This window comes from Neolamprologus multifasciatus, chromosome 16 (assembly GCF_963576455.1).
Source record: "Neolamprologus multifasciatus chromosome 16, fNeoMul1.2, whole genome shotgun sequence".
NCBI classification, from domain to species: Eukaryota; Metazoa; Chordata; class Actinopteri; order Cichliformes; family Cichlidae; genus Neolamprologus; species Neolamprologus multifasciatus.
The window spans coordinates 29,377,306-29,404,364 of NC_140454.1; the positions used below are offsets into that span (position 1 = coordinate 29,377,306).

At 40.5% G+C, this 27,059-nt stretch overlaps 1 protein-coding gene and 1 long non-coding RNA gene across 13 annotated transcripts in view; one reads left to right on the forward strand and one right to left on the reverse strand.

Annotated features, from left to right (window-relative positions):
* LOC146501036 (uncharacterized) overlaps nucleotides 1-13,782 on the reverse strand; it is a 178,230-nt gene extending 164,448 nt beyond the window's left edge. The window contains exon 1 of the long non-coding RNA XR_014869696.1: nucleotides 12,888-13,782. This is a non-coding gene — a long non-coding RNA (uncharacterized LOC146501036). The remainder of the gene's footprint in view (nucleotides 1-12,887) is intronic.
* tns1b (tensin 1b) overlaps nucleotides 1-27,059 on the forward strand; it is a 195,063-nt gene that overhangs the window by 97,931 nt on the left and 70,073 nt on the right. For all 12 annotated transcript variants that reach the window (XM_085134529.1, XM_085134527.1, XM_085134530.1 and 9 more), the window contains one exon: nucleotides 15,305-15,343. In XM_085134529.1, the coding sequence (XP_084990655.1) occupies nucleotides 15,305-15,343 (39 nt within the window). The remainder of the gene's footprint in view (nucleotides 1-15,304; nucleotides 15,344-27,059) is intronic.

Here is a 27,059-nt window from a genome sequence, read left to right on the forward strand (position 1 = left end):
TTATGTTCACAAAATGCTGTGCTGAACTGTAATGTGTGCACACAGCAATATATTTATTCCCTGGGTCCTCAGGGCTCAATGTTGGCACATACTGCAAACCTGCAATACATTAGCAACATAAATAATCCATAGCCATGCCAAGGCATCATGCCTTATTGTTGGGCTTTTAGTATAATTAATAGCTTCCACTGAGAGCAAATAAAAGCTTCACATTTATCAAGGGCGTCATATAATGTTTCACTTATTGTCGTTGCTTAGCAGGTCGTCTGGCATATATGAGAAACTGCTGTCATAGGCCCACAGGAAGGTGTTTTAAGAGCGTTTCAAAGAGCATATCCGGAGACTAATGTTGCAGTTAAAATGAACAGCGAACCCCCTTCAAAATTTACTGCTTAGGATGCTCGAATAACTCGGGACCATCAGCCCACCAGTTTGGATGAACACACACTGTTTTCAAGCTTTCTTTTGAGGTATTTAAGTTGTGCATTATCATTGGGTGATGTGTTGAAATAATTCGACACGGCCATGAACATTCATAACCTGTACGAGTTCATCCCATAGATACAGTTACATACCTGCTAATTATGGCTTTCTTCTTATAACATTACAAAACAAAGCTGGAGCACAGTCGCTTTGATGGGTTTTACTCTGGTACTCCTATATCTTCTTCGGTTTTCAGCTTCCATGGTTGTCGGCTGGTTGTGACTTACTGGTAGGTTTGAGGCTTCTGGTATCTTTTTATTGGAGAAACTTGTCCAAAATGGGAATGTAGACTTCCACACTGATGTTTTTGTTCTCCAGGACTGAACGTCTTCACAACACTTCATCTGCTGGTCTCACATTATGGAAATCTCTGGCAGTGATTGAACACAACTCTACACAGTAGCTCAACGCAAGGAAAAAAAAAAAAGACGGCACCACCTTGAGAGAAGAAATAAATTAAAATATTCCATTGCAGATAGGTAAAATAGTTATACAGCTCCTCCAGCTGGCCTTTTGTGCATCATGTACAGTTTGTAAAATATTTGTATTCATTTATTTTTGGCTAAAAACCTCAGTGGGTACAATGGCTTGTTTTATGTTTTGCTGTCAAGAATTTGCCCGCAGTCTTCTTTCTTTCCATGTTTCTTGACTGGTAACTGGAGCCAGCAGTCTTTAGACTTCCCGAGGACCCTCACAGATTACTACTCTTTAAATAGAGGGGCTCCTTATAATACCCCCAAAAAGTGGAACATTTAATGACAGCTAATCTGTTCAATGACTCCATGCAATCAAGCTGGAGGCCTGGTATAATGGCCCTTTCTTGAATAGCATTGGTAGTTTCATAGTCAAGGAACATATTGAGAAAGGAGGGGGGTTTCATTTTCCCAGCCTCTTTTTGGGAGGTTTATTTTGGCACGCAACTTCAGGGTTTTTTTGATTACCAAATGACACCATTCCCCATTTTCCAGGATGGCAACCTTATCAGTAGACCAGTAATACTTTGTATCAGGGGTATCCAATCAATGTCCTCAATGTACCCTTGCAGTGCACCATCTCACAAACATTGACTTATTTTGGCTTTAAAGCAGCTTGATGATTATTGAACGTGGCTCCTCCAGGGGAACTGAGCCACATGTAGAGTTTTGAAAGATGTATTTACCTTTTGTTATCCCGGTGCCCTTACATGTACACGTTAGTTGGGATGGTTTGGCTCTTTTTAAGCCTTTATGCCCCTCCTACACCATTCGTGCCAGTTTTGCCCAAAGGTCAATAAAAAACACAGTTTCTGCTTTGTTATGCTTTCCCTGAAGGTATTCACTCAGTTCCTTTAGTTTCCGAGGGTTTGTATAAGATGTAAACATTTTGATTTTCTGATGTCATAGCTTGACTGCGATCAGGATGGTTTGTTTTTGATCTCATTATTGCTGAACCTGCACCACTGAGTTGAAACTTTTTTTAAACATCTTTCAGATTGTTTGCACAGTAGATATGAGAGAAGACTGATGAGGTCATGTTTCAGGATTTGATTTCCAGATCTTCTTATAAGTTTGCTTTGGACTTAGTTCTTGACTTTGACGTGTAATGGCCTTCGACAAGATGCCGTAGCTTTGAACTTCTGTGGCCACTTATTTCATCACTGATTCTTTTAAGATTTCCTCCAGATTTGGTGAACCAGCTCCTGATTAGATGAGGCCAGCATGGTGGTGTAGTGGTAAGCACTCCTGCCTTGCAGCAAGAAAGCTACTTTTAACCCGGCGGGTTGGATTGGGCCTTTCTGTATGGAGTTTGTGTTCTGTGAGGTGTGTCCAAGGTGTGTATCCTGCTTCTCATCCAGTGTCAGCTAGGATAGGCTCCAAGTGCACCATGAGCCTGTTTGGATAAGGAATTAAGAAAATGGATGGATGGATAAAGTTTATGACATTTAGACTTGAGCAAAGTCTAAATGTCACAAATGTTTGGTTCAAAAACAGTTTGAAAGATGCACCTTATCCCATCATTGCATTTGGAGTTTTTTTAACATGATATATATGGAAAACATAAAAACAATGCAAACTTTATGTCACTTTATTCTCTGGGTAAGAAGGTAAATTATCCCGTTAAATCAATGTGAGATGTGAAAGCATTTTAGTGTCTACATGACTGAGCATCCATGTGAACACCATGCGAGGTATGTTCATGTGTGTGTGCCAGAAGTCCACGAGGAGGGCGGGAGGTTGTTTTCTTTTCCTTTTTTCTCCTTCTTTGTTATCAAGCCTCCATGTCTCTGTGGGGAATGTTTATAGAAAGCAGACCTGTTTCCTCGCTTTTACCAGAAACCTTCATATTGTTGTTTGCTTTTCATGACTGATTGGTGTCGAGCAGGGCTTATAGTACTGACCAGAAAGGCAGGAAACATCAGTGCCAGGTTCCTGATTTTTCACCAAGCTGCTTGGACTCACTTGAAGGCTGGAGAGCTAAAAGATGGGAGAAAGGCTTGTCTGGGCCTGAGTACAAATATGCCTTTAATCTTTTTTATAAAACATAAAATATAGTTTCTCAGCTTTGTGGAGTGTTTTTTAAAGCTTGCCAGGAAGTATATAGGAGTGTAACTGCTAGACATCAGATTTTAATGGCCAGGATAGTTTTGCCCAACTTGTTCATGACCTGTTAATAGCAGTGGTGAGTTTGCTTTCTTATGCGTATTATTAATAGCTCTATTTAGTATATTAATATTTGTGCTGGAAACACAGTGCGGCAGTGATTAATGCTCGGCTGAGTCAAGTTATGCAGATCTGTGAATGGATCTGCGTTTTCTCTGCAGATTTTTTTGTTTCATACTGACCGAATTTCAGAAATGAGTGTTTTGCGCAAAGCAAAATGGAGCAAATAGAAATTCTTAAGTAATCCTAAGAAACATCCCATGTTTAACAGCTGATGAGTGCATGATGAACATCAGTTTTGTAAAAAAAAAAAAAAAAAAAACGGGACTTGAAGGAGAAACAGATAAAGGAGGGAGATGCTTTGGTGGGATTAAATGTGAAACCCAAAGCCACCCATCCATCTGTCGTTAGAAAACAGCTAAATGTGTAGGCGTGCAGGTGACTTAGTGCTGCAGTTAAATGAACGATATCCTTCCCTTTGTGGGGTTTTTCTTTCCTTTTCTTTTTCATTGAGGTTATAACATAACAGCTGTGCACAGTTTGACTGCACAGGCTCGTCTCAGCTTGTCCAGTTTTCTCCCCTGACATCAACCTGTTGCTTTCCAAGATCTCGACGCTTCTCGTGCAAATGCAATCTAATGTTGACATAACAGTTCCCCTCCAAAATACGCAAATATGAATAAAAAAATGTTCTGTTGATTTTAATCACATCATGTGTTCATAATCAGTAAATGGTGCATAATTGTAGAAATGGAAATTTAAAATGGAGCGATTATGCTTCTCCTTATCTTCTCTTTTTGTATATACTATTACAATGGTGGATGCTTAAATTAAACACGGCCAAATGTGACCTTGCAAGTCCAAAGCTCAGGCTTCACACTGCTCTAACACCCTGTTTTGAACCATTTTGTCTATTCCTAGCTCTGTGTGACGTCATTGAGAGTGGGTATACCTAATAAGGTCATCTTACTGTAGGAACATTGCTCTGGCTGTGAACATAGAAGCTCCGCCCACTTGCTGTTCAAAGCTCAACATCAGGTGCGGGGCAGCCAATCAGGAGAAAGTTATCTTAAAGGGAGCAAAGGATGATTTGAGTGGCTCCACCAAAGCTCAGTGTAAGATAAATAAAGCTTATTTTGAACTGTGAATCATGCAGAGCTACTGCTACTCTAAACTAGTAATAAAAATATGGAGTCGGAGGTTGACATAATAGATCTCCTTTAACGTTTACTCCATTAGACAGTTTTATCGTTCATTTGCTAATATATAATATCATACTGTGTGGTTATTTTTCTTGTAGCTTTAGGGTCTCATTCCCAGGGTGTCAAAAGATCTCATGGATACTAGAAAGGTCTCCTTTGGCATGATTCACTGGGTTTAACGGAGAAATGCTTGTCATACTCTTTAGTTAGACACTTAGCTTTGGTAAATGGTAAGTGGTAAATGGACTGGTTCTTATATAGCGCTTTTCTACTCATCTGAGCACTCAAAGCGCTTTTCATTCACCCATGCATACCCATTCGCACAAGCACATTTTTCTAAGTGCATCATAGCTAACATTCACACACATTCATACTCCGATGGATGCATCGGAGAGCAATTTGGGATTAGTATCTTGCCCAAGGATATTTGGCAAGGATATTTGGCATGCAGACTAGGGGAAGCCAGTAATCAAACCACCAACCTTCCGATCAGTAGATGACCTGCTCTACCATCTGAGCTACAGCCACCCCTTTACGTTTAAATGCTCACCCACAGCATTTAAACGTAAAGCAGTAAGTGCCTTCTGGTTCTCTCTTCACACCACTGATTTGTGCACAAGTCAAAGCTCAGCTGGCTTCAACATTTCTTCAGTGGCACAGTCATGCGTGAAGCTCAACCAGTCATTTAGTTTCATGTTTAGGAACACGCAGATTCCAAGGGATGATGTGGACAAGCACTAGAGCAGCACTTGATGACTGACTGAGACTTTGAGTCTAGCTGCTCGTTCTTGCTGATTTTGTAAGTTTGTCACTCGTTCTGATAAACTAATTTGCTATTAACAAAGCAGCCAGTGAAAAGAATCAGAAGAATATGAGAAAACGCTTCCAAACACAACACTAACCCCAGTCCTTGACTTGTGACTTACACCACCTCCATCTACACGTCCTCGTTCTGTGGCGTCCAATATGCTAGGTGTGTCAAACCACCGACACCAGAAGATGCCACTAAGTATGTGTATGTGCAGTATGTGACACTCTGGGATGGGAATGCCTTAGTTTCATATATCTAAAAACGTCCGGCTATGCTTAAAATGTTTGTGAACTGCTTCTTTGAGCATATTTGATATTTACTGTTGCAGAAAAATGAATGTGCAGAGTTGGACACATTAAAAGTGTTTTAACATTCCTGCTCTGTGTTCATCTCAACTCTGAATGCAAGTCTTTTGTAATCAAATCATATTCCAGGATGCAAACATATGTCATCATAAAGACTGAGACATGAATCAAAGAAATTAAAGGTTTTACTACCAAATTGTTATTCTGTATTAAGCATTCATTTCTGGTTTTATGACTTTGACCCATTATTTCTGTCTGTTCTGGCTTGTTCCATTTGTTTGCATGTTTTAAGGGCCGTTCCTACAGTAACATCTCCTGCAAGTGAGCAGATGTCCAATGACGACATTTGGAAAAATGTCTTCATGTGAACATGTGTCACTGAGATATAAAATGGGGAAATGCTGAAAGACTTCTGACAGAAGCTGAAGTTTCCCTCTGCTCGCTGTCTTTCAGCGAAGCTTGGCAAAATGCCTTGCAAAGGTTTATCCATACTGTAAGCACAGCAGTGAAATTGGTATTGATCTTTGCATCTGACTGTGGCTGAGGGAGCAAACACAAGCACGATGCCCAAAATGTCAAAGGAAAAATGGCACAGAAGATGGCAAGCTTGCCAACTCACCAGAGGACATAAACCACCCTCTGAACCCTGATTCTTCATGGCTGCCTTCTTCTTAACCCCCTCTTCTCGTCCTCAGCCGCTTGGCCTGGTGCCAGAAAGTGAGAGCCATGCTAAATGTGTAAATCAGCGTGCTGGTAAATACCAGCTCTTAGCTGAAAGACCCTGGGAAGGGAACGTGACCCCCGCTGTAACTTTAGAACAAAAGAAACAAGCCGCAGCTTCTCCCCTCACCACGCTGTCAGCCCCGTCCAACAAAGACAGGGGTGAGAATGAGCAGGCGCTCCGGTCGGCTGAAGGCCACTTTGAGCTGCAGCCGTGGAGAAGAAGCATGGCAGGGACATGCAAAGGCTGTCTGATCCCTCGGGGGTTCAATTTGCTCCTACACAGGCAAAGAAACAAACTGTGTGTTCATTATGATGGTTTTTTGTTTCAAAAATCTTTTGACATCTATCTGTATCTCTTTATCATCACTGTGGCAGTAAATAAAGTTAGTTACGATTAGATTAACGTTAGCTAATCTTTGCTAGGTAGTGTGATGGACTTAGCTGTGGCTTTCTTTTATAGTGCACACATACAGGATCAGAACTGAGATGAGATGTGTGGTTGACACCTACAGACCCAAAGTTAATCTTAATAGACTGACACAAACTAACTGAAACCAGCAACATGTTTTTTACCGAATGCTGTCGCACATGTTTTGCGTCTCACTATTTCTGAAGGGTTAGGGTTGGACACGAGCCTCTCAGAATTACCACTAACAATGCAGTCCAAACTTCTATTTATAATTGCCAGTACACAAAAAGGTTTGCAAAAAGAAAGAAATACAAGGCTGAAATTCCCAAGGCGGCAATTGCACGTGCAATTTTAAAATGGTTGCATAACCTCTTAATTGTAAAATAAGGTGGGTAATTTGTGGTGGAATTTTTTCATATTGGAAATTATGGACATGGTTGATTCACACCTCTGCAATTATTGCAAATCATGAGTGATCCAGAGTAATACTAGCCCAGGGGTGGGCAATCTCAGTCCACGAGGGCCGGTGTCCCTGCAGGTTTTAGATCTCACCTTGGGTCAACACACCTGAATCACATGATTAGTTCGTTACCAGGCCTCTGGAGAACTTCAGGACATGTTGAGGAGCTAATTTAGCCATTTAAATCAGCTGTGTTGGTTCGAGGACACATCTAAAACCTGCAGGGACACCGGCCCTCGTGGACTGAGATTGCCCACCCCTGTACTAGCCCCATGCGAACAGGGCTTTAGACTGTCTGTGAAGGTTCTCAGTCATCCAGGTCATCGTAGTCCAGACCTTCCCAAAGTGTGGGGCCCGCCCCCTAGGGGGGGGCGCGGTATGAGAAGGGAAAAAAAAAACAACGCTTGGACACTGCTAGCACGGGGCGCCTCCACAAACGTAAAGCAGGAGATGAAGCATAGCTGAATATGTTTCCAAACCAACTTCATTGATAGCAATGTTGAATATTATTACACAGGAGAAAACCAACAACATGTACAATAATCACACCGTGACGCCTCTGCCTTTCTAAATGGAGGGACAGTAACTGCGTGTATATGTAAGCGTGTAAAACCTGCAGATAGTCAGATTAACAGTATTTTGTCGCTATCTGCCATTCTGCAATTCATCTCATGTAAACAATAACGTGGCGCACAGCGTGACGTGAAAAAAGGCACATACCTTTGATGTTGCGTGACGAACTCTGTATTCCTCGTCCACACGTAAACGCAAAAAAGGAGTTTTAAAAAATCTCAGTGTTCGGTGATTCGAAACGCAGTTTACGTGTGGACGAAACAGCTGCGTTTTCAAAAATACCCGTGTAGCTGTGGACGTAGCATAAAAGAGTTAGTAGTTTATTTTCTTACTAACTGTAATTTATTGCAGATTACTTGTATTTGCTTAATTGTTTACTAAATGTTTGAGGTGTGAAATAAACCGCAATGGAGCAAAATATGGGTGTGTGTAATTGGAGGATGTGTTTGTGGGTTTTTCTTGTAAAACAAAGGGGGGGCCTAGCAAAAAAAGTTTGGGAACCACCTTAGTCTAAGAAGCTTGGAAAGAAAAGCGTCTGGACTTCTTTAAGTTGCTTGAAGACGTTTCACCTCTCATCTGAGATGCTTCTTCAGTGATTCGGTAGAGGTTCATTAGGAGGTCCATTGTCCTTCTTGGGAGAACACTCCCACAGGGCTTAAATCTGGGACTCTCCACCATTTGACCCTAGAACTGACAAAGCTTCTCACATGAGAGGTGAAACGTCTTCAAGCAACTTAAAGAAGTCCAGACGCTTTTATAGTAATACAAAGAGAGATGATAAAAAGCCTTTCTAGAAAAGATGGAATTTTTTTTGTGCAAAAGTCCCCAATGTGGTGAATAATTAATTGATGTCCTAATTGTTTTTGCTATAAGATACTATACTGCATACACCCAAATACTGTATAGTACAGTATAATAATCCCAGACGTGTACTTAAATATGCTGACAAAAGAAAAACAGACACAACCGTGCGTACATGCCTCTTCATTCCTGAAGTGCTTCTCATTCTGTGACACATAAATCAGCAGCGCCGAGATGAGGACCAGTGTTTGGAGACAGCAGCTCAGTCGTCTACACGTCCTGCAGTCCAATCTGCTAATAAATCTGAGATTTTCCACAACTTTCCCTTGAGGGAAACAAAGAGGCCATAACTTTCACACAGACTGAGACAGACAAGAAAGAAAAATATGTGGATGTAAAGCAGCAGAAGTGTACATTAGGAAAAAAGAAAAATACATCGGGCAAAGAATGAGGTTTAAGGAATTCCTATTCAGCCCGCATAGATGCATCAGAATTCTAATAAAATAATGAATATGGATCGAGAAGGAGAAAACGGCAAAGTGATAGGGCATAGTTGCTTGGACCAAAGCTCTCCCATCATTCCTTTGGGCTTTGATAATATCCCAATAAGTCCATACGAAGCCGCACTCTGGCACACTCGACCAGCACGGACGCAGAAAAGCCTTCTGTTACTCGTTACGTCTCGCAAATTGAATTTGCACAGTGAATATTTCGGCCGGGACGTGCCAGATGCAAAGATCTGGATAAACATAAAAGCACACAGGGAAGCCGTGTGTTTATATGCCAGTGCAGAGAGCTGGAGAAAGTTTTCTAGCGCACGCCCTCCCACGCTCTTTTTCCACGGTGGAGAGCGAGCTAACCTGCATGGAAATCGGTTTGCTGCTTGAAGTAAAGCTGGAACGTCCATCTCTGTGTTTGATTTTCTTCCGTGAAGGTTGAGATTTGTAGAAATAGGCATAGCGGAATTTGTTTACCCAAATAATGAATCGATTCATTTTTTCTCCGTGCCGCGCCGGTGGGGTCGTTGGTGGGGTTATTAACATATTCAGATCTGGGAGAATGACATCGGTTACATAACGTGTCAGTGTCTGGAGTGTGTCAGTGGCTAGCAGGAAGCTTACTGCATGTGAACGCCGTCATACGAGCCAGGGATATCTGACATGGACTTTTGTCTGCAGGAAATGGGCCCTTGTTTAATGCAGTTAACAGAAGCATGTATGGAATGCAACAACACAATTATCCTTTATTATATTACACTCATTTGAATAATGCCGATAGCATCAACACACACTCTCACCAGGCTTCCTCCCCACGCACCGCAGAGCTCGGACAAAGGCTTTGTGTAGGTTTTCATCTAAATTCAGACATTATTCAGAAGCCATGGTTACACTGGACCCATTGCTTTTCGTTGTATGGGCTGTTTGCACGTTTGATAATATACCTTATGTGTGGGTCTATAGTACTGAGGCTAGTGCTGTAATCTGAGCTTATCTTGCAGTAGTGTAAAATATCCTTTCATTTCCAGGTGTTTAGATACACTTACAGAAATCTGACTTCTTAAAGCATGAAATCTACAATGTACAGCTGAGGTTGACACAGCTGCTGTGGCTACTTCTGGCTTTTCTTCCAATAGATGCTGAAATATTCTATGTTTATATATTATATATTTTTTTGAGTGCGGGTCCCAGCTTGTTTTTCTCTGAAAATGCATGTGGTCAGATGGAAAAACACACAAACTTGTCCATTTGTACAAAATGAAATAGCTGGTAATGGACAGACACAATGTTACTGATGGTTACATCCTCATGCAATAAAGAGGATATATGTTGTATCACAAGGCAGCTGAAGGTGCAGCGGGTATAGCAAATGTTTGTCTTGAAACTGTTTGTCTAGAACTGCCATTGCTGCTTTTAATAGAAGATAAGAATTTAGGTGTGAAAATCATGCTTCCTTAGTTTTTAACTAAAGAGTATTCTGCATCATAAATACAGTTTTGAGATTTTTAAAGTAACAAACCTGCTTTAAAGTATGTTGAAACATCAGTAACTTGATTAATTTGATTGTGTGCAGTTCTCTGCCTGCATTGGCATGTATGCATTAGGAGCCATGGTTCCCCCGTGCAATATGAAAGCCACATAGATTTGATATTAGAGCAGTATTTCCATAGATGGCAATGATCATTGCAGCATTTACATAAATATATGTATCTGTAATTCAAAACACATGCAGTGTTTTGACAGGAAAAATGAGAGAGAGGACCAAAATAAGAGTTTAATGTCTAGGTACCAAAGTTTAGAGTTCTTTAGATATTTAATTCTGGACCAACATGGCGGACTCGACTGACGACTATCCTGAAACGTTTTAATGCTCACGCTTCTATTGAAATGTAAATTAATGCACTTTTTAGTTTTGCCCATGCAGACATCTCGTGTTGGATATATTTGTTTCATTCAGTGGTTTCCTGCTGTTTGACCTGTGGCTATCCCATTGCTAAGTGCTCACCTGCTTTTAGATAAATATTTGCTGTGGTTTCTGCTGGACCCTGACTCTGACTGCAACAGTACAATGGCACCAAGTCCCACTGAAGCAGCTACTTAGCACGAGGGAGAATGTGAGCTATTCTAATGTGGGCAGACTACAGTCCTACAGTCTCAATCTGAACTTCTAATCAGCAGTTACATTACAGTGGCGCCATTCGCTAATTTGTCATTGATATTGCATCAAACATAATTTAGATATCATGACAACTGAGTTGCTATAACTCGTTTTTTAAATGTTTTGGCGCCTTTCGCTAATTTGTCATTGATATTGCATCAAACATAATTTAGTTGTCATGACAACTGAGTTGCAATAACTCGTTTTTTAAATGTTTTGGCGCCTTCATGAACTTGCTCTTTATGTTCTGTTCTGATGATTACATTTCCACTTATTCTGTACAGAGCATCAGACCTAATAACTGTTTATCTGATGGCTGATTCTTCGAATGAAAGTCAAAGTAGCGTTCATTGTTTTGGGGCTCACCAAACAAGACCCTTCATGGCTATTTCTACTCCTTCCTGACAGAACAGTACAACCCTTAAGTCACATATCAGCACTAATGTTCTCCTCTCTGTTAATATCTCCCCCCCCCCCCTTGTGTTTTACTTACTTTCTTATATTCTTAATTTGCTAGTGTGCTTATCCTGCTGCATGACCCAGTTTGAGCTAAGCTTTAGCTGTCAGACAGAAGGCCTCACATTTGACTCTAGAATACTTAAGAGTACTTTGGTATACACAGGTGTTCATGATCAACTCAATAACTACAAAGCACCCAGGTATTCTGGCTTCAAAATAAGACAAAATCATCACCCTTCCTTCATTGTGCTGACATTTGGTATGATGTGTCTGTCCTAATATGTTCTTTACATGCAACTTTGCAAACCTAAGCCATGCATCAGTCCATAAACTTTAGTATTTAAAATGCTAACTGAGCTCTTAGCTTGTTACGGTTTCTTACCTGGCACAATGCTCGAGCTGACCTTGGGGTGAATTTGTTTGAATGTCCACTCCTGGGATTATTGTGGCATTGTATGCCTGCATGCCCCGGATCAGCAAACTGCCAAAACTTCTGCCTTCATAGAGTTGCTAACGCTTGCTGATGATCAGTTACTCAGGTGCGTTTGAATAGGAGCAACTGGCTGCTACTTGCTCCTTTAACTCTTGTGGAGGAAGTGAGGGTGTACTTAGTTTTTCACAGAAATGCCTCTCTGTCTATTGCATTTGCTTATTACTTTAGTAGAAGTTGAGCAGAGCTCTGGTGGGAATAACATGAGGTCACTGAAACTCCATGCACTAATAGACAAGTTTAGCCCCACAGGCACACGAGAAGTAACAGCAGAGTAAGAAAGATGTCAATCAATCACTGTCTGCACATGCCCACACAGCCCTGAGAAGATTAGACAATATAAGTGAAAACACCTGTGTGCGCAGCTATGGACCATCGAGCGTAGCATATAGGCTTTTATTGCAAATTAACTTTAAAGAAATGGTAGGATGAAATGAAGCATGAATGTTTTAAACACACTGTTCTGTTTGGTATTACTTAGCTATCTTTCTGAGCTTATAACAGATAATGAAAGGGTGAAACATGGTTTACAGTCAAGATAAAAGCATGCTCTTGTTCAAGTATGCAGACTAGATATTGCAAAAACTTGATCACTTGAAATTCCGTGCATGTGAACACTCTGGGTGATGACTGACTGCAGGTGGATGAGCTGTCAACAGCATGGGGCAGGGGCAGCGTCAGGTGAGAACACTGACCAGGCCCAAGGAGCCTGGGCCCCCGAAGGAACAGGGAGAGAAGAACGGTGTGCTGTTGAGCGCGAGTGATAAGGATGGGAGGGCTAGAATAACTTGTAACTGAGGTTGATTTAAGGCAGACGTAAATACTGTATCCTGTCATCTCCAGGCACACTTCACCATGTAAGACAAAATTCTCTAACCCCCTAGGACCTGGCGTCCACATATGTGGACAACACATTTTGGGTTATTTAGACCAAAATACTCAATTTCGCTCTACAGGGACCTGATATCCACTTACGAGGACATTATACTGCTACTGCTCTATCGAAATTTTAAACGAATATCCTCATATGTGGCTCTCGTTTTTCTTAGAAACAAAAATTAGGTAAAAAAAAAAAATCTGGTAGTTCTTTGGTTTTACATTCATCAGGTCCCAATCAGCCCAAATATCAGAGAGAAATTAAAAATGCATGCCGTGGAAGAGTTCAGGTCTTAGGAGGTTAAAACAGACATAATCCATTCTAGCGGGTAATATATTAGGACGGTGGTGACTGTGACAGACAGCATGAAATCAGTGAAAAAAGTGTTGCTCTTACCTCATGTTTGACACTAATTGGAACAGACTGTATCACGGTCGAGGTATTGCATTTCACAACTAACAAGCATTCATGGAAGGGTTCCATTGAAGTAGTAACGGCCACTGTGTTGGAGCCTGTCTTAAATTTAGGCACTGTCTTTTTGCACATCAGCTGCTTCCATTGCTAAAGGGACTAGAATCATGTAATCGGATTAAGGTCATTTCCTGTTTAGCGTTAACATTCCTGTATTCCAGATGGGGTAACAGCTATAAAAGAGACTGTAATGACCCAAGGTGACTCACACATCCTCAACCTTGTGAATCTAATCAGCCGTCCAACATCCCAGTGGCAGTTATCCAGTGACCCTTTTAAGTTTGGTTTTGAGAACTGGCAGATAGTCAAACATACTTTGTTTCAAAAGTACAGTGGGTTGTTTATACAAGTACATAGTGCTAGCTAATTTGGGTCTTTTTAATTCAAATTGTTAAGGTTGGGACTGGAAATTGGACAATGAATCCGGTCACCCGATCTAATAAATATTTGATTATTTTGTATCCACATCCATATGAGTATACAGCCCAACAATAAGCAAGAAAATCCAGCGGTGGTTGAGCTCCAGCTGGGATTTTCATAACCACTAAATCATAGTGAGACTTTGGCACTGAACCTGCCAACATTTACACATAGTTTGAAGGGTCAAAAACAGTGAAGCGAAGTCTGCGATACATGACGCGAGCAATTCTTTGGCCAATATCCGCCCAACAACACTGCGCTAAGCTGCATGAAAGGCCTAATGAGACCGCACTTTTTCAAAGGCTTTTTTTTATTTTATTATTGCGGGCAGAGGAAGAATGTGCTACAGTAACACAAAGCAGACCCCGACATCGCAGAAATCCAGTCTTCAAGCAATGACTCGTTTAGTCTCGGATAAGGAGAGAGGTGGAGCGGTAGCAAAGATGAAAGGTGCTCTTAGAGGTTAACAGCAGTGATAACCTCGAGGCCTAATCGTTCAAAGCTAAAACAGACGGAGCATAGCAATGAAATTCAAATATAGGAAAAGAGCAATGACAAAAGCCCTCTAGAATCGTAAAGCTGCCCCGTGCTGTCACCGGTCAGTCCGTTATGTAAGAGATGAAGGTACTAACTGGTAAAAATCCAAATGAGAAATGTCAGAAGAATGATACGAAACACTAACCAAGGATGAGAAGACTGGCATGCACAGGAAGGAAACAACCACCACGTTGACATCCTGTTTGCATTCATGCTCATCAAGCGGGCATCTTTTTCTAGGCGCACATCATTCGAATCTTCTGCTAGAAGCCATTATCATTATACTCTTCCTGTTTATCAACCTCATGCCCTCACGCTGAGCTCACAGAATGATTATGGAAACTGTTGGATGGTAATCGGATTAGTCCGAGCACTTGACAGATCATGAGTTCTGTTGGAGCGGTCCCACCGCTTTGTTCTTCTTTCTAGTTTAATAAGGTCTTATGGTACGAGGGGTCGGACGTGAACATGTACAACAACAGTCTGTCGTTACCTTGTCTTTAAACTCAGTAGCTCCGAATGAGCACCTGCTAAACACTGTCCATACAGTTCTTGAATTATCAGCCTTATTTAAAGATGCATCCATTGGTTTTTGGCTATTTGGGGGTCACAAAAATACTTTTTTCAATTCAACATCATGCACAAAAGTTGCCATAAAGCCAAAACAGTGAGCTGAATGAAGTTAAAACAGTAAAGCAGAGGCGACTTTTAGATATTATTTTACATTAGTGTGTTTCCAAAGGGGATTCTCCCTTTTCTCTTTCGGTTAGCGCTAATTCTGTAGAATCTTTTCCTTTGCTTGTTGTGTATTCTACAGTGGATATGGAGAAACACATGGGTGCTAACTTAAATCATCTGGGGTTCATGTCGAAAATATGAAGCCATAAATTGTAATCTAAATATAGCTGCCAGTGTGCTTGTTGTTTACAGTGTTTCTCTAACTCCAAATTAGCATCCACATAACTCACTGCTTGTCTCTCTGTTTTCAGGTATCCTCATCTTGTGTTCCAGCAACAAACTATGAGTTGGTAAGCAACAGTGTTTCTTTTCTTTTTTCTTTTTTGTTTTGGTAATTGCTTCCATGCTGTACTCATTACAGTGTCCGTCTTGGTGCAGAATTGTTGCAAATAAGGTTGGAAAGTAACATGCTCTATCAGCTACACTAACACAGCAGTCACTATAGCAGATAATGGTCCATTATCAGGAGGCCCCCAGAGACAGACTTGTGATTTGGGGCTATATAAATAAACCTGACATTGCTCGACTTAACCGTTGTTTGGCAGCTCGTTTTCTGTTCTGATAAGGTTATAAAGGTTATAGCTTTTGGAATAAAAGTTTGAAAAAATCTTCTGGATAAGAAAGGTAAATAAAAAGCTGTGCTATTGAATCTGCTATATCATGATGACGACTTTTGGTCTTTGAAATAACACTGAGCAAAGTGGGACGTATTCTGGGTATGAAAAGATTCTGCAAGAGCCATAAAATATTCGCTTGCTCGGTTGCCTTATATGGTATTGACATACAAGGCTGTGTTAGACTTGGATATGATTTGCTTGCTCGCTTCATCGAATGTTGTGTGTTTAAATGGTTTTGGGCGTTTGACAAACCAAAGCAAATATCCCCTGCACTTTTCTGTGCTCACACAGAAAATATTTCTTGAAATTGTCTTATTTTGTTTTTAAAAGCAGCAGTAATTAAGAAAGAACATGTTATTATCCTTGCAGTTGCCTTGGCACTAGATGCCTTCTCCATGAAGACATCTGTTTGAGATGTGCAGAGGCATGAGGCTAAGCTCTCTGGGCATTGTTAAAGGCATGTGTTTGAATTCATTGCTTTCTGAAACACCTTTGGGATGCAGAGGGCAAGATTTTACCACAAAAATAGACTTCACTGCTATCTGTTGGCCTCTATCAGTTTTTCCCCACCTTTTTCATCTGACACACTCCTGCAGCCGTCACATGGACTAGGTTCAAGTTTCACCAATTTAGGTGTTTATCCAGAGTAGGGCTGCCACGATTAGTCGACTAGTCACGATTACATCGACTAACAAAATCGTCGACAACTGATTTAATAGTCGACGCATAGTTTGAAGTTTTGTAAGATCACAAAAGACGCAGGAATAAGTAGTAGGATTTAAGAGTGTAATAACGGACTGAAACAGAAGATGGCAGCACTGCATGTACAAGGATGCCAGCTGCTGTTAAACCCCGAAGAAGAAGTAGCTCTGTCCCAGAATTCATAGCGCAGCCCTGCTCAACTGCAGGTAGTTAGTTTTAATATTACTCTTATTATTCTTTCTGGGTCTCAAAATAACCGTTTAACATCATTTCAGGCGACAATGTAACTGTGTAAACCTCAAATATCTGCTCAGTTTATCAAGACACCACATATTTTCAAAAGCGCTCTGACGTTTTCGGAGACGTCTGTTACCCACTAGCTCGATAGCTAACCGGGGGCAAGGCTCACTAGAGCCCGTGAGAACACCGGACTCCCGCAAATCGTTTTCAAACCCACCGCAGTCTTTCGCTACTCAGGTTAAACATGATATATAAGTCACTTAGATAACTTAACAATGTTATTGTTTGGATTTTTTTTAGTATTTTATTTGTTCCTGAGTAAATTGGTTTGGCTTTTTAGTTAGCACTTACCTTAAACACTTAAAGCTGTAAGCTAATGATAGTTATATAAGAGCAGATGCATGCTGGTGCAATAAGCTGTACGTTTTATGTCCAATGGATGATGATCTGATTAGTCGACTAATCGCAAAAATAATCGGTGACTAGTCGACTATCAAAATAATCGTTTGTGGCAGCCCTAATCCAGAGTTTTAAGTAGTTTATTAGTAGTATAGTATTATTTTAATAGTCAACGGTAAGGAAGAAAAAACAATTTATCCGCTAGACATATGTGTGTCATGTCAGAAATACACATATAAATAATATTGAAAATTTAAAAAAAATATACCTTTTTTTAATGCATTTGTACAGTTGTGTAACAGACACTGTATTCATTATCATTCATGATGTTTTTCATACCCACATTTTTCAAGCAGTGTGGAGGACACTTTGTTAGTAGTATTGAAATACAGATTTAAAAAATATTTCTGTCTTAATTGGTTGTGTATTGCTGAAGAAAGCAGAGGCAAACAGTAACTGCAGGGCAAATCTCGACAGTCTATCTCTTGAGCTTGCCAAAAGGCGTCTCCCTCGAGGCTTTTATGCCTGCATTAAAGGTGCTGATTGCCCCCATAAACATGGACGGGCTGAGGTGTAAAACACTGGTTGACGTGTCTTTACTGTACTGCTGAGGAGAGAGGAAGAAACACAGAAGTGTTAAAGCTGAGGGAAACAATGGATTTCAACACAAACACTGGTACTTTTTTTTTTTCTCTCTAAAAATACAACTGCAGATACTGAAGAGGAAATAGGAAGCATGAGAAATAAACACAATGGTGGACACCTGCTTTTATGCACCTGAAGTTTCCAAAGACTTGTGGGGTTAAGTTTTGTTGGTAAGCTTTGCTGTGTTTGGTTTTTAAAGTGCAGTATGTATTACAGAAATGAGCAAGTAATTGTGTTTGTGCGTCACCTCTCTGGTGTGTGACAGGAAACTGGATGGTGTGTGTGTGTGTGGACGTGAGAGTGTGCATGCCTGCGAGGAGGTGTGCTCTCAGTCAGCTCTCCTCAGCCCTTGTTTGGTGAATTCCTTTGCTCACAGCCAAAGGCGACGTGATTTACTGCCCTGCATCAGGTACACTCTGATTGACCATATATTAACTCAGTTGGAGAAAAATGCTGAAAAAAATAGTTCTTTTTAAAAAATTTTTTAATCCAGACATTCCAGTAAGATTGACGGGCTACAACTGGTAGAAATTCAACTTTATTACCAGATGATCGCGCTTGTTATGTAATGAATCTCATGCAGCTGCTACTCGGCTACAGATGAAAATAAACAGTGCTTAATGAGTTTAATATTTTATTTGAATATGGATTTTTTTTTTTCATTTTTATTCATTACATGTCCAAACAAAAGTTAAGAAAAGTAAAATATGGAAGCAACAAAATTGGTTCACAGCAAATGCATCTTGTTTTTGGTTTTTCATTAAACCACATCATCATGACTGCAATGAGGTGTTTAGTAGGTGCTGCGGGAGCTTTTGAAATCTTTGATCTTCCTCAGCAGGTGGAGTTGAAATTGCAGATATTCAAAGCCTTTTTTCAGAGCATTTGAAGTGGAGTTTATTATGTATAAAAACTCAATTTTCTTGGATCCTGGCTGTCACCAAGAGTGCTTATCCATAATGCCCTTACTAGGTATGCAGAGGCCCTATTGTCCTGCTGTTCAAACCTTTTTTGAGGGGGAATGGCCAGTCAGAAGAAACTTCGCTGAATGTCAGGGTGGCCTTTAAGTCTGAGGACCTAAAACCGGTTGGTTTTAAACAGTATAAAAGATTTGCGATGTAGCTACCCTGATGTCATGTACTGGTTTGTGAACTTCTCGCATAAAGTCTTAAGCTGACTGATTTCTCGTAATTAGGTTGGTGATTTGAAATTGGATATAATGAGTGAAGGGGTTAGCTGACAGTCAAACCGCATGTTCATTGGCTAACAACCATCACATCCTGTATAATTCTCCTTTCAGACTCTAATAATGGCAATAATTCGCAAAATGAACGTAATCGTTTGTTGAATGTGACCCCAAAGTAGTGACTGAGCCTTAAAAAAATGATCAGGATAATGTCTACAAAGGTCAGGGCCGAGGGCTATTTTCACCATATTCTACAGGAGCGAAGTCATTTTGCAACTACAGCTATTGCCCCCTGGTGGTCATTTAATAGACTGCAGGTTTAAGGCAATTCTGCGAATCCGAGGGCCCTATAAAGGCCCAGTATAAGATGAAAAATGATTATTTTGAACTTTAAATGACGCAGACCTACTCTAGGAGATACTAAGAATAAAAGTAGGGCGCTGTACTGTAAATGAGCATAACTGATCCCCTTTGAAGGACCTGTTATCACAACAGCTGGCAGTAAAAGTTTGTTCTTGATACTGGTGGTGCTTTTGATTTGATCAAATATCATTAAAAAAAGAGTGCAGACTTATCACCATTATTTAAGTGTTAAGAGAATCGACTTTTCTCATTGCTTAAGGTAAATCTGTCTCCATAGCAACTGGTTTAAGGGCACAGCACAAAGCTAGTCCAACAGTGTGCAGGGCACTGTGTGAACTAAGCTGGATAGATGCAGCTTTTAAATGTACGTATTTTGATTCTGGTCTCAATCAAACTGTGGATGATAAAGCCAGATGAACGGTTAGAGTAATAATTTTGTACTTATGAATAAAACTTAACAGCACCAGCATTAAGTCAATGATACTGTGAAATTGGTGCTTAGTGATTTTAGTATGTTGTAGCAATATACTGGTGACTACCTCTGGAGTGAATTTGAAATGATTCAGCCCACAGCTGGAAGGTGATGCCAACATTTACTGTAAGTGATTATGTGCGTTTCAGATATCTTCAACTGTTGAAGATGACAGCAACTGCCTCCAACTAGCCCCTTCTTGGGTGAGGGGTGAACAGAGTGCCGTGGAGCATGCTGGGAGCATTCCTCAGATATTCCCTCATGTTGAGCTCATGTTGCCAGGAATCAGTTTTATTTTGCACAGCCCTTAGATGAGGGTACGTGGGCTGTCGTGGAGATGTTAGGTGTTCTTACCGGTGAGATAGGCTGCACATTTGTTCTCGCAAGTAAAGATATGCACACACTCAGAGAACCATAAACCACTAACACCTACGTCATCCACCTTTTTTTAATATAGGTCTTGTGTAGTCAGGGAACAGGGCCAGAACATCGCTGAGTAATGAGTAACTGCAGGGCAAAGATGGTGTAGATGTGGTCCAATTAGTGCTGCGTTTAGAACCACACATATTTCCCCGATGTGCCCTGTGTTACGCTGTGTATACAAGCAGCAACCAGGGATCCGGTTACAAATTACAGAATGTTCGCAGAGCCCTGGGAAAGTAGGAACTAAAACATAAAATAGGCATGTTTAACATTGGACTGAGAGCCAACTAAAGCATAATGCATTGGTGTTTATCGTGTGCACAGCACAATAATCCTACATTATCAAGTGTTTGAAGTGGATATTACATAAAGATGCTATGTGAAAGTTTGGACATCATGGTCAAGTTTTTCCTCTTCCGGCACTTTGGTTTAGACAGTAAAAAGAATTAGTTACATACTGCTCAGAGTGACTTCTATAAGGAGATGGTTGTTAAACAACTAGGAGAAAGTAACTTTCATGCTTTTTCTATCCAGTTCCATAGAATTCCAATCCAAATGCAGTGTGCATGTTCTTCTAGAGATTCAGTTCTTTTTGTGAACATATAACATTTTAAAGCTCATACAAGTTTGGTTGCTTTGCATCAAATTGCAAAGCAAAATGTATAATGCACCAAAAGTATATACCAGTATACTTGTAACTGATACACTGAAAATAACTGAGCCTTTTGGTTTACAATGGTGAATTACAATTGAACAGTGGCTTATAAATTGCAGTTTTATGAAGTCATCCCACAAACTTAGTAGCTGCAGTCCAAGTATTTCCAGCTCTGTTCACTCTGACCTGATTACCAGAATGGACTTTTTTTGCACGCTAAGCGGTTATTTATTTTTACCAGTGTTAGAAAACACAGTATGAAGACTGTCAGTTTAGATTGTGGTCACTCAGTAACTGCAAGGTATAAGATACCAATATATCCCTCAGAAAATCGATGGTTTTTTATGACTGCTTTAGTTTTGTTGCTATTAATAATCAGCATGTTTGATGGCTAAAACCAAAATAGACCATCTTTACTTGAAAAATCCTGACAATTATCCCTCAATAGTTTTACACAAACAATGCCATACTTAGTAGGGAGTCTGGTTGGGTGATTTGTGTTAACACAGTTAGCTTCTCTTTACAAGTAGTCAGCATTGGTTTCCTTTTTCCCTGACCATAGTCTTAAACAAGCTAACTTAACAAGCTAACAAGCTGTTTTTAGCCACGCCTACATCTTGTTCCCTCACATGTTGAGTAATAAATAATTTGGCGAGAACACAACTTTTTTCCTAGTGATGTTTTAATCTTTTCAGTAAGTGGAGTTGTAACAAAATGCCTAAATATCAGAATAAGCTGTATTAGCATGATAACATTCTATTATCATTCTATTATCTATTATTCAATTATCAAAGAAACATTCTAGGGTAGGCATATTGTGGACACTTATTTGGGCAGCTACTTTGAAGAATGTATAAATTATCTTAAATTTCAGTGTTCAACGGGATGTAAAAACTAAATCAGATAAAATCTGGTTATAAAGTTTGCTCACTTTACCTAAAAACAGACCTATCAGGGAGTGATGCTTCTAACCAACATCGTGTCTTTGACCTGGACCTCATGTCTTTTATACAGCAGCAATTTCTGTTGAAATAATAAAAGAAGTTTGATTTTTTTCACATAACAATTGCTGTGAAAAACACCACAATCACACAGGGCCACAAACTGGTCTGCAACCCCCTTGCAACTACATGGAGGTAGAGAAGAATGTGTATTCCGATTGCTAATTGGTTAGGGAACTGATTCCAACAGTTGCAGTTTGCACCCTCTTTGTGCTACTTGCCAATCACTTGGAGAATACACATTTTTCCCTAGCAACCAGAGGTCACCAATTGGTCTCTAAGCTTGTATGACTGATACCTCAGAAGGTAAAAGCCTGCTTTGCATTAAATATATATTGTTTATCCACCAGTGACAGAGCAACATGATGATCTGGAAATCCGCTGCAACCTCAAGCACCTCCAGAGGGACACATCTGGCTTTTAGCTGTTAATTCTTCCTCTGTTCGTCACCACCTTGCTTCTTTCTCAGTCTCCTTTTTTTTGTATAACATAAACATAATATAAATATGGTTTATAAGAGCTTTTTCTGCTGAACACAGCTGCCTCCTGTAGCTGAAAATGACGCTATGAGAGCGATGACTGAACCAAAATAGTACAGCTAAACAATGAGCTCAGAGTTGCTATAAATCTTAGTAAAGCAGAGCAGAGTCGTAGGTTCAGTTGATAACACATCACTATGAAAGACTAATTAAACATCGTTTTCAGATTTTAATTTCATAATTTCTGTAATTTGCCGTTTTTTTGGGAAATAAATAAAAACCATATGTACTACAACATTTGAATCCTCATGAGACATGCTTACCAATGAAACATATCATTGTTTTTATGGAATTTTTGCGCTCTTACCATACTAGCACGTACTAGAGCACAAAAGAAGAAGCAGCTTGTTTAATAGGTGTGTCTTTGTTTGTGTCCATGACAGCGTGACTTATTAGACTCTCGTTGCACATACACGTTAGAAGTAAAAATAGTTGGCGGATGCTTTTGCATACTCCCCCACTCTCGAACATGTTAGAAAAGGCTTGTGGTTACATAACGGAGCGAGCAGCCAGGTCCGTATCAGTAGGAGCAGGGACGGGCGGGGGGTGAGGAAACAGAGCGATGTCAGGGGTGGTTGAGGGTCACGGCCGGCTCAAGGGTTTTTCCCACAGCAAGGACCGGCCGCTCTGTTTTACCCCGGGTCCTCAGGGATCCCTGGCATGTTAGGGCCTAACCCCAATGGGGGAGGAACTGAGAACAAGCATAAACACTCTAACCTTAACCCCAACCTTGGATGCACACAGGCCCTGCCTCCTCAGAAATGTGTTTACATTTCTGGGACGTGGCTATGTGAACGCTGCAGATGAAGGAGCATGGAGCATGAGAGAGGCACAGCTGTGTGTCTGTGTGTGTGCTGTTGTTGATGAAGTAGGAGAGCTTGGCTATAAGTCTGTATTACCGTTTTTAACTTTCAGCGGTGCCATGTTGTTGTTTGTTGTATTTCGATTCTGTGCAATTCTCCTATGAACAAAAAATAACAGAAAATGACTCATTGCAGGTTGTTTTGCACCATCATACAAAGTTGGAATCAGTTTTTTTTGCTTTGATGATATGTTTTTGTATGCAAAAAGGCCTCTTATTAATAAGGTACTGATTTGGGAGTTACTGGCCCTTAATGTGCTGCTATCCTATGCAGATGTGTTTATATTTTACATGTCTGTATGCATAATGGGTGATTTTTACTGAAAACATAAGGAACCAACATCAGGAGATGCACCACTGGAGCACGATTGCCTTATTTAGGTTATTGTCAAACATCAACTTGATCATAACTTGCATTAGCACCTGGAAGTAGGGGGAGACGCTGACTGTAAATGTACATTTATTTAGAAATATGTGTATAAATGCAGATTTAACACATGTAACTTTTCGTAACTGTACAACAGCATCAGGTGAGCCACCATCGTTGTGTCCAGATCTACAGTTTGTGCTTATCGCCACTAGAAGGCACTGTTGCACAAGACACTTTACAGGTGTTTGGTGTCATATCAGACAGTCTGTGTCACTGATAGTGCTGAAGCCTTTATGACATTGGAGGAGAGCAATTAAATATATTCAGATTTTATTGACTTTTCAAACTGAGACTGATATATCCTGATGGTGCCAACACCTGGTTTCCAACAACTGAATTTATTTTCAAATTGAATGTAATTTGAGACCGTAAGTGGCCACTCTAAAGCATCAAGCAATCATGGTGTAGTATTTGATTTTATCTGTTCTAGATAGCATTCATCACTCTTACTAATGAGGTTTTTTTGGTTGCTTTGGAATGCATTTCCTCCTCTGCAAATTATGTCCTTTGACGGTACGCTTTAGTGTAACGTGGATAGTTTCAGATCATGCATTTAACGTTTCATCTCGCTGCCAAGGAATGCTGCTGCATAGCTTCTCATCAAAGTAAAATGAGTTTTTTGTATCATTCAGCAGCTTAGCTGAAACACAGGGACATCTAAGGCCGCTAAGCTCTGTGTGGGATGTAGTCCAAAATGCAGTGTAAACACAGGGAGCAGCGCGGGTGCCTAGCTACGGCGCAGCCAATGCATGTGGTGTGTGTTCTTCAAGGTTTCCAAAGAAAGCAAGTCCTGAAAAAAGGCTGTCCAGTCAGAGAGAAAAGGGCGACAGGATGAGGGGCACTCCCTGAGCCTGACTCATATATATATATATATATATATATATATATATGTGTGTGTGTGTGTGTGACACAAGGATTAACTCTGTGAGATCAGAGGCATTGTGTCATTCTAGTGTAATTATTTCTATGTATATTTATTATTAATGCATTTCAGTTTATTCGATGCTCAGTCTGCTGACTGAATGTAAACACTGAAGCCGTCCAGTGCTCACAGAAACAGTCTGTTTCCTTTCAGAGGTCAAAACTCCGTCCCTCTCTCGTTGTGTCTCACACCCACACTCACACACCCAAAGTGGTGATCTTAACCACTCTTCTGTCCACACTAAGCCGCCTGGGCCGGGCTAAATGGGCTGTGTCTCGAGCTCCAAAGATGCATAGCTGTATATTTAGCCCTGGGTCATTTGCCCGACAGGCTCTCGCTCACTGTCTACGTTCTTCCCCGCCGCTTATGGGAGGAAACTCCCAACGTGCTCGCTACCTCTGCTCTCCTTAAAGCAGCGGGCTATAATTTGGTAAATTGGTCAAAGGAGCCACTGTGTTCATGTGAAAAAGAGCACATGGCACAGTGGCGGAGCAGATAGAGCTCTGGGTGACGGTCTGCTGCGCTCAGAGGAGACGAACACTTGGCTGAGTCGATGGTCTCTCATCATCTGTGTGTTTTCGCGTGACACTTTTTACAAGGACAGACGAATAGGAGTAACTAAGTTAAAAGACTCCTTCACTCAGAATTTGTTAGTGAATAAGCAGAGTATTGTGTTCTGGAAGTGATTTGCAATGTCAAATGGCATTAACGTTTGATGACAAAAACATGATGCTAACTTCTACTTGAGCCAAAACATCAGCAGTCAGTGTTCCAATATGGAAAGAGAAGTCGGTGTGTCAGTTAAATTTGTGTTCTTTCTGCTAGCCAGCAGGGGGCGACTCTAGCTGTATAGAAATCTGTGGGAAAATTGGCTCCCTAGATTTACAACCTTATTAAAAACTTTACTGATGAGTTTATAATTTCAATCTTTATTTTCAAGTCTTCTAACATTAGAAGATTTCTGATTGATGGTCACTGTTAGAGTCAAAAAGGAAGATAAAGTGGGACAAACTTTATGATGTAACTATTTTGTGATTGACAAGTTGCTCAATCAAATGTTTGTTGTATCCCTGCAATCCTATTTGGCAGATATGGCTTCCAAACAACAAAATACTCAGCTCACGGTTTCACAGTGACACCTAGCCAACCATGTGGTGATGTCACAGTAGCTACATCCATCTTCTATATACAGTCTGTGCTGTAAACATTGCAGAGAACAGAAAGACTTTCTGCCTTAACTCTGGCCTAATGTTTCAATTCAGTTCTCCTCTGCACTGAGATTCATTTCAGGTATAATAACTTTTACTTATACCACCGAAACAAAGCCGTTACGAGGCGTGAGGCAGCGAGTCTCCACCACAGATGATCTGATATTAAATGGGAAGAACAGATAATTAAGAAACAGAATATATGTAATTATATAACATTAGAAAGCATTTTATTATGATTCATTTAATTTGGCTCTGCCCATCTGTGCTGCATCAAACCTTTCTTTCTCTAACTATTTAAAGCAACACAGATTTGAAACTAAATTAGATCACTTCTCCAACATGTAGTTAGTGGCCGCAGATTTTATAACAATGCTTCTTTTCCCATAGCAGCTACCGTTGCCCCGCAATGTGAGTAAAGCAGGAGGAGGAAGGGGAGGTCTGAGGTCTAAATTGACTGTTGTAATATACAAACACCTGACTTACTTTGAGCCTACAGCCTGTCTTTCATTTTGGTTGCGATGCTTGATAGAAACCATCTGGACCACAAGAACCGTGTCAGTATAAAAGGACCTTGGATGAAACAACAGTTTAATCACGCCGAGCTTTCTACTTTTTTGTCAGCTGTCGGCATTCTGGCAAAATCTGCCAAATCTTTGGTTTAGTGTTATAGGTGATGCACAAGTATTCTAAACTAACACGGACTATTCAATGTAATGTGATGAGTAGAAAAGTGACACAGGTTGTTCAATTTGGAGACATGTAGATCAATGAATGTTGACAGAATGCAGCTGTTAGCAGCTCTGGAACTAATCTTTATCATTATTATTAACCAAAAACACTCGGAAACCTCCCAGATATCCTCACTCTGAAACCAGGCATACTGAATTTGTTTTCCTTTTAAGCCGAAGCTGTAATATTTTGTAGATCTGTGGGAGAGCAACAGCCTGCATTTAGCCCCTCTCATGAGCCTCAGCTGACTTTGTTCACGATGATGACATAGCTCTGAGCAAGAGATGCGCAAAGGAGGCACAAAATCTGAATATCTATGATGAAAATGATTTCAAGTTCAAAGGCTCACTCTCAAACTATTAGTTGTATGGAAATGGCACATGCTTAACTAATGTGAGGCACGATTAGAAGGGCACACTAACATACTTGGGAGGTTTGTGTTTACGCTGGCCTGGCAGGTGCTGCAAAGCTCTTGGCCACAGAGGAGTGTTTGTTTTGCTCTCGTCTTTATTCTCGCATCTGTTGTAATTACGTTTAATCACGATTATGTTTGAAGAGTTTTTTGCAGTATGCCCTGCGGTTGTGTGCTGTCAGGCCACAGCACATTCAT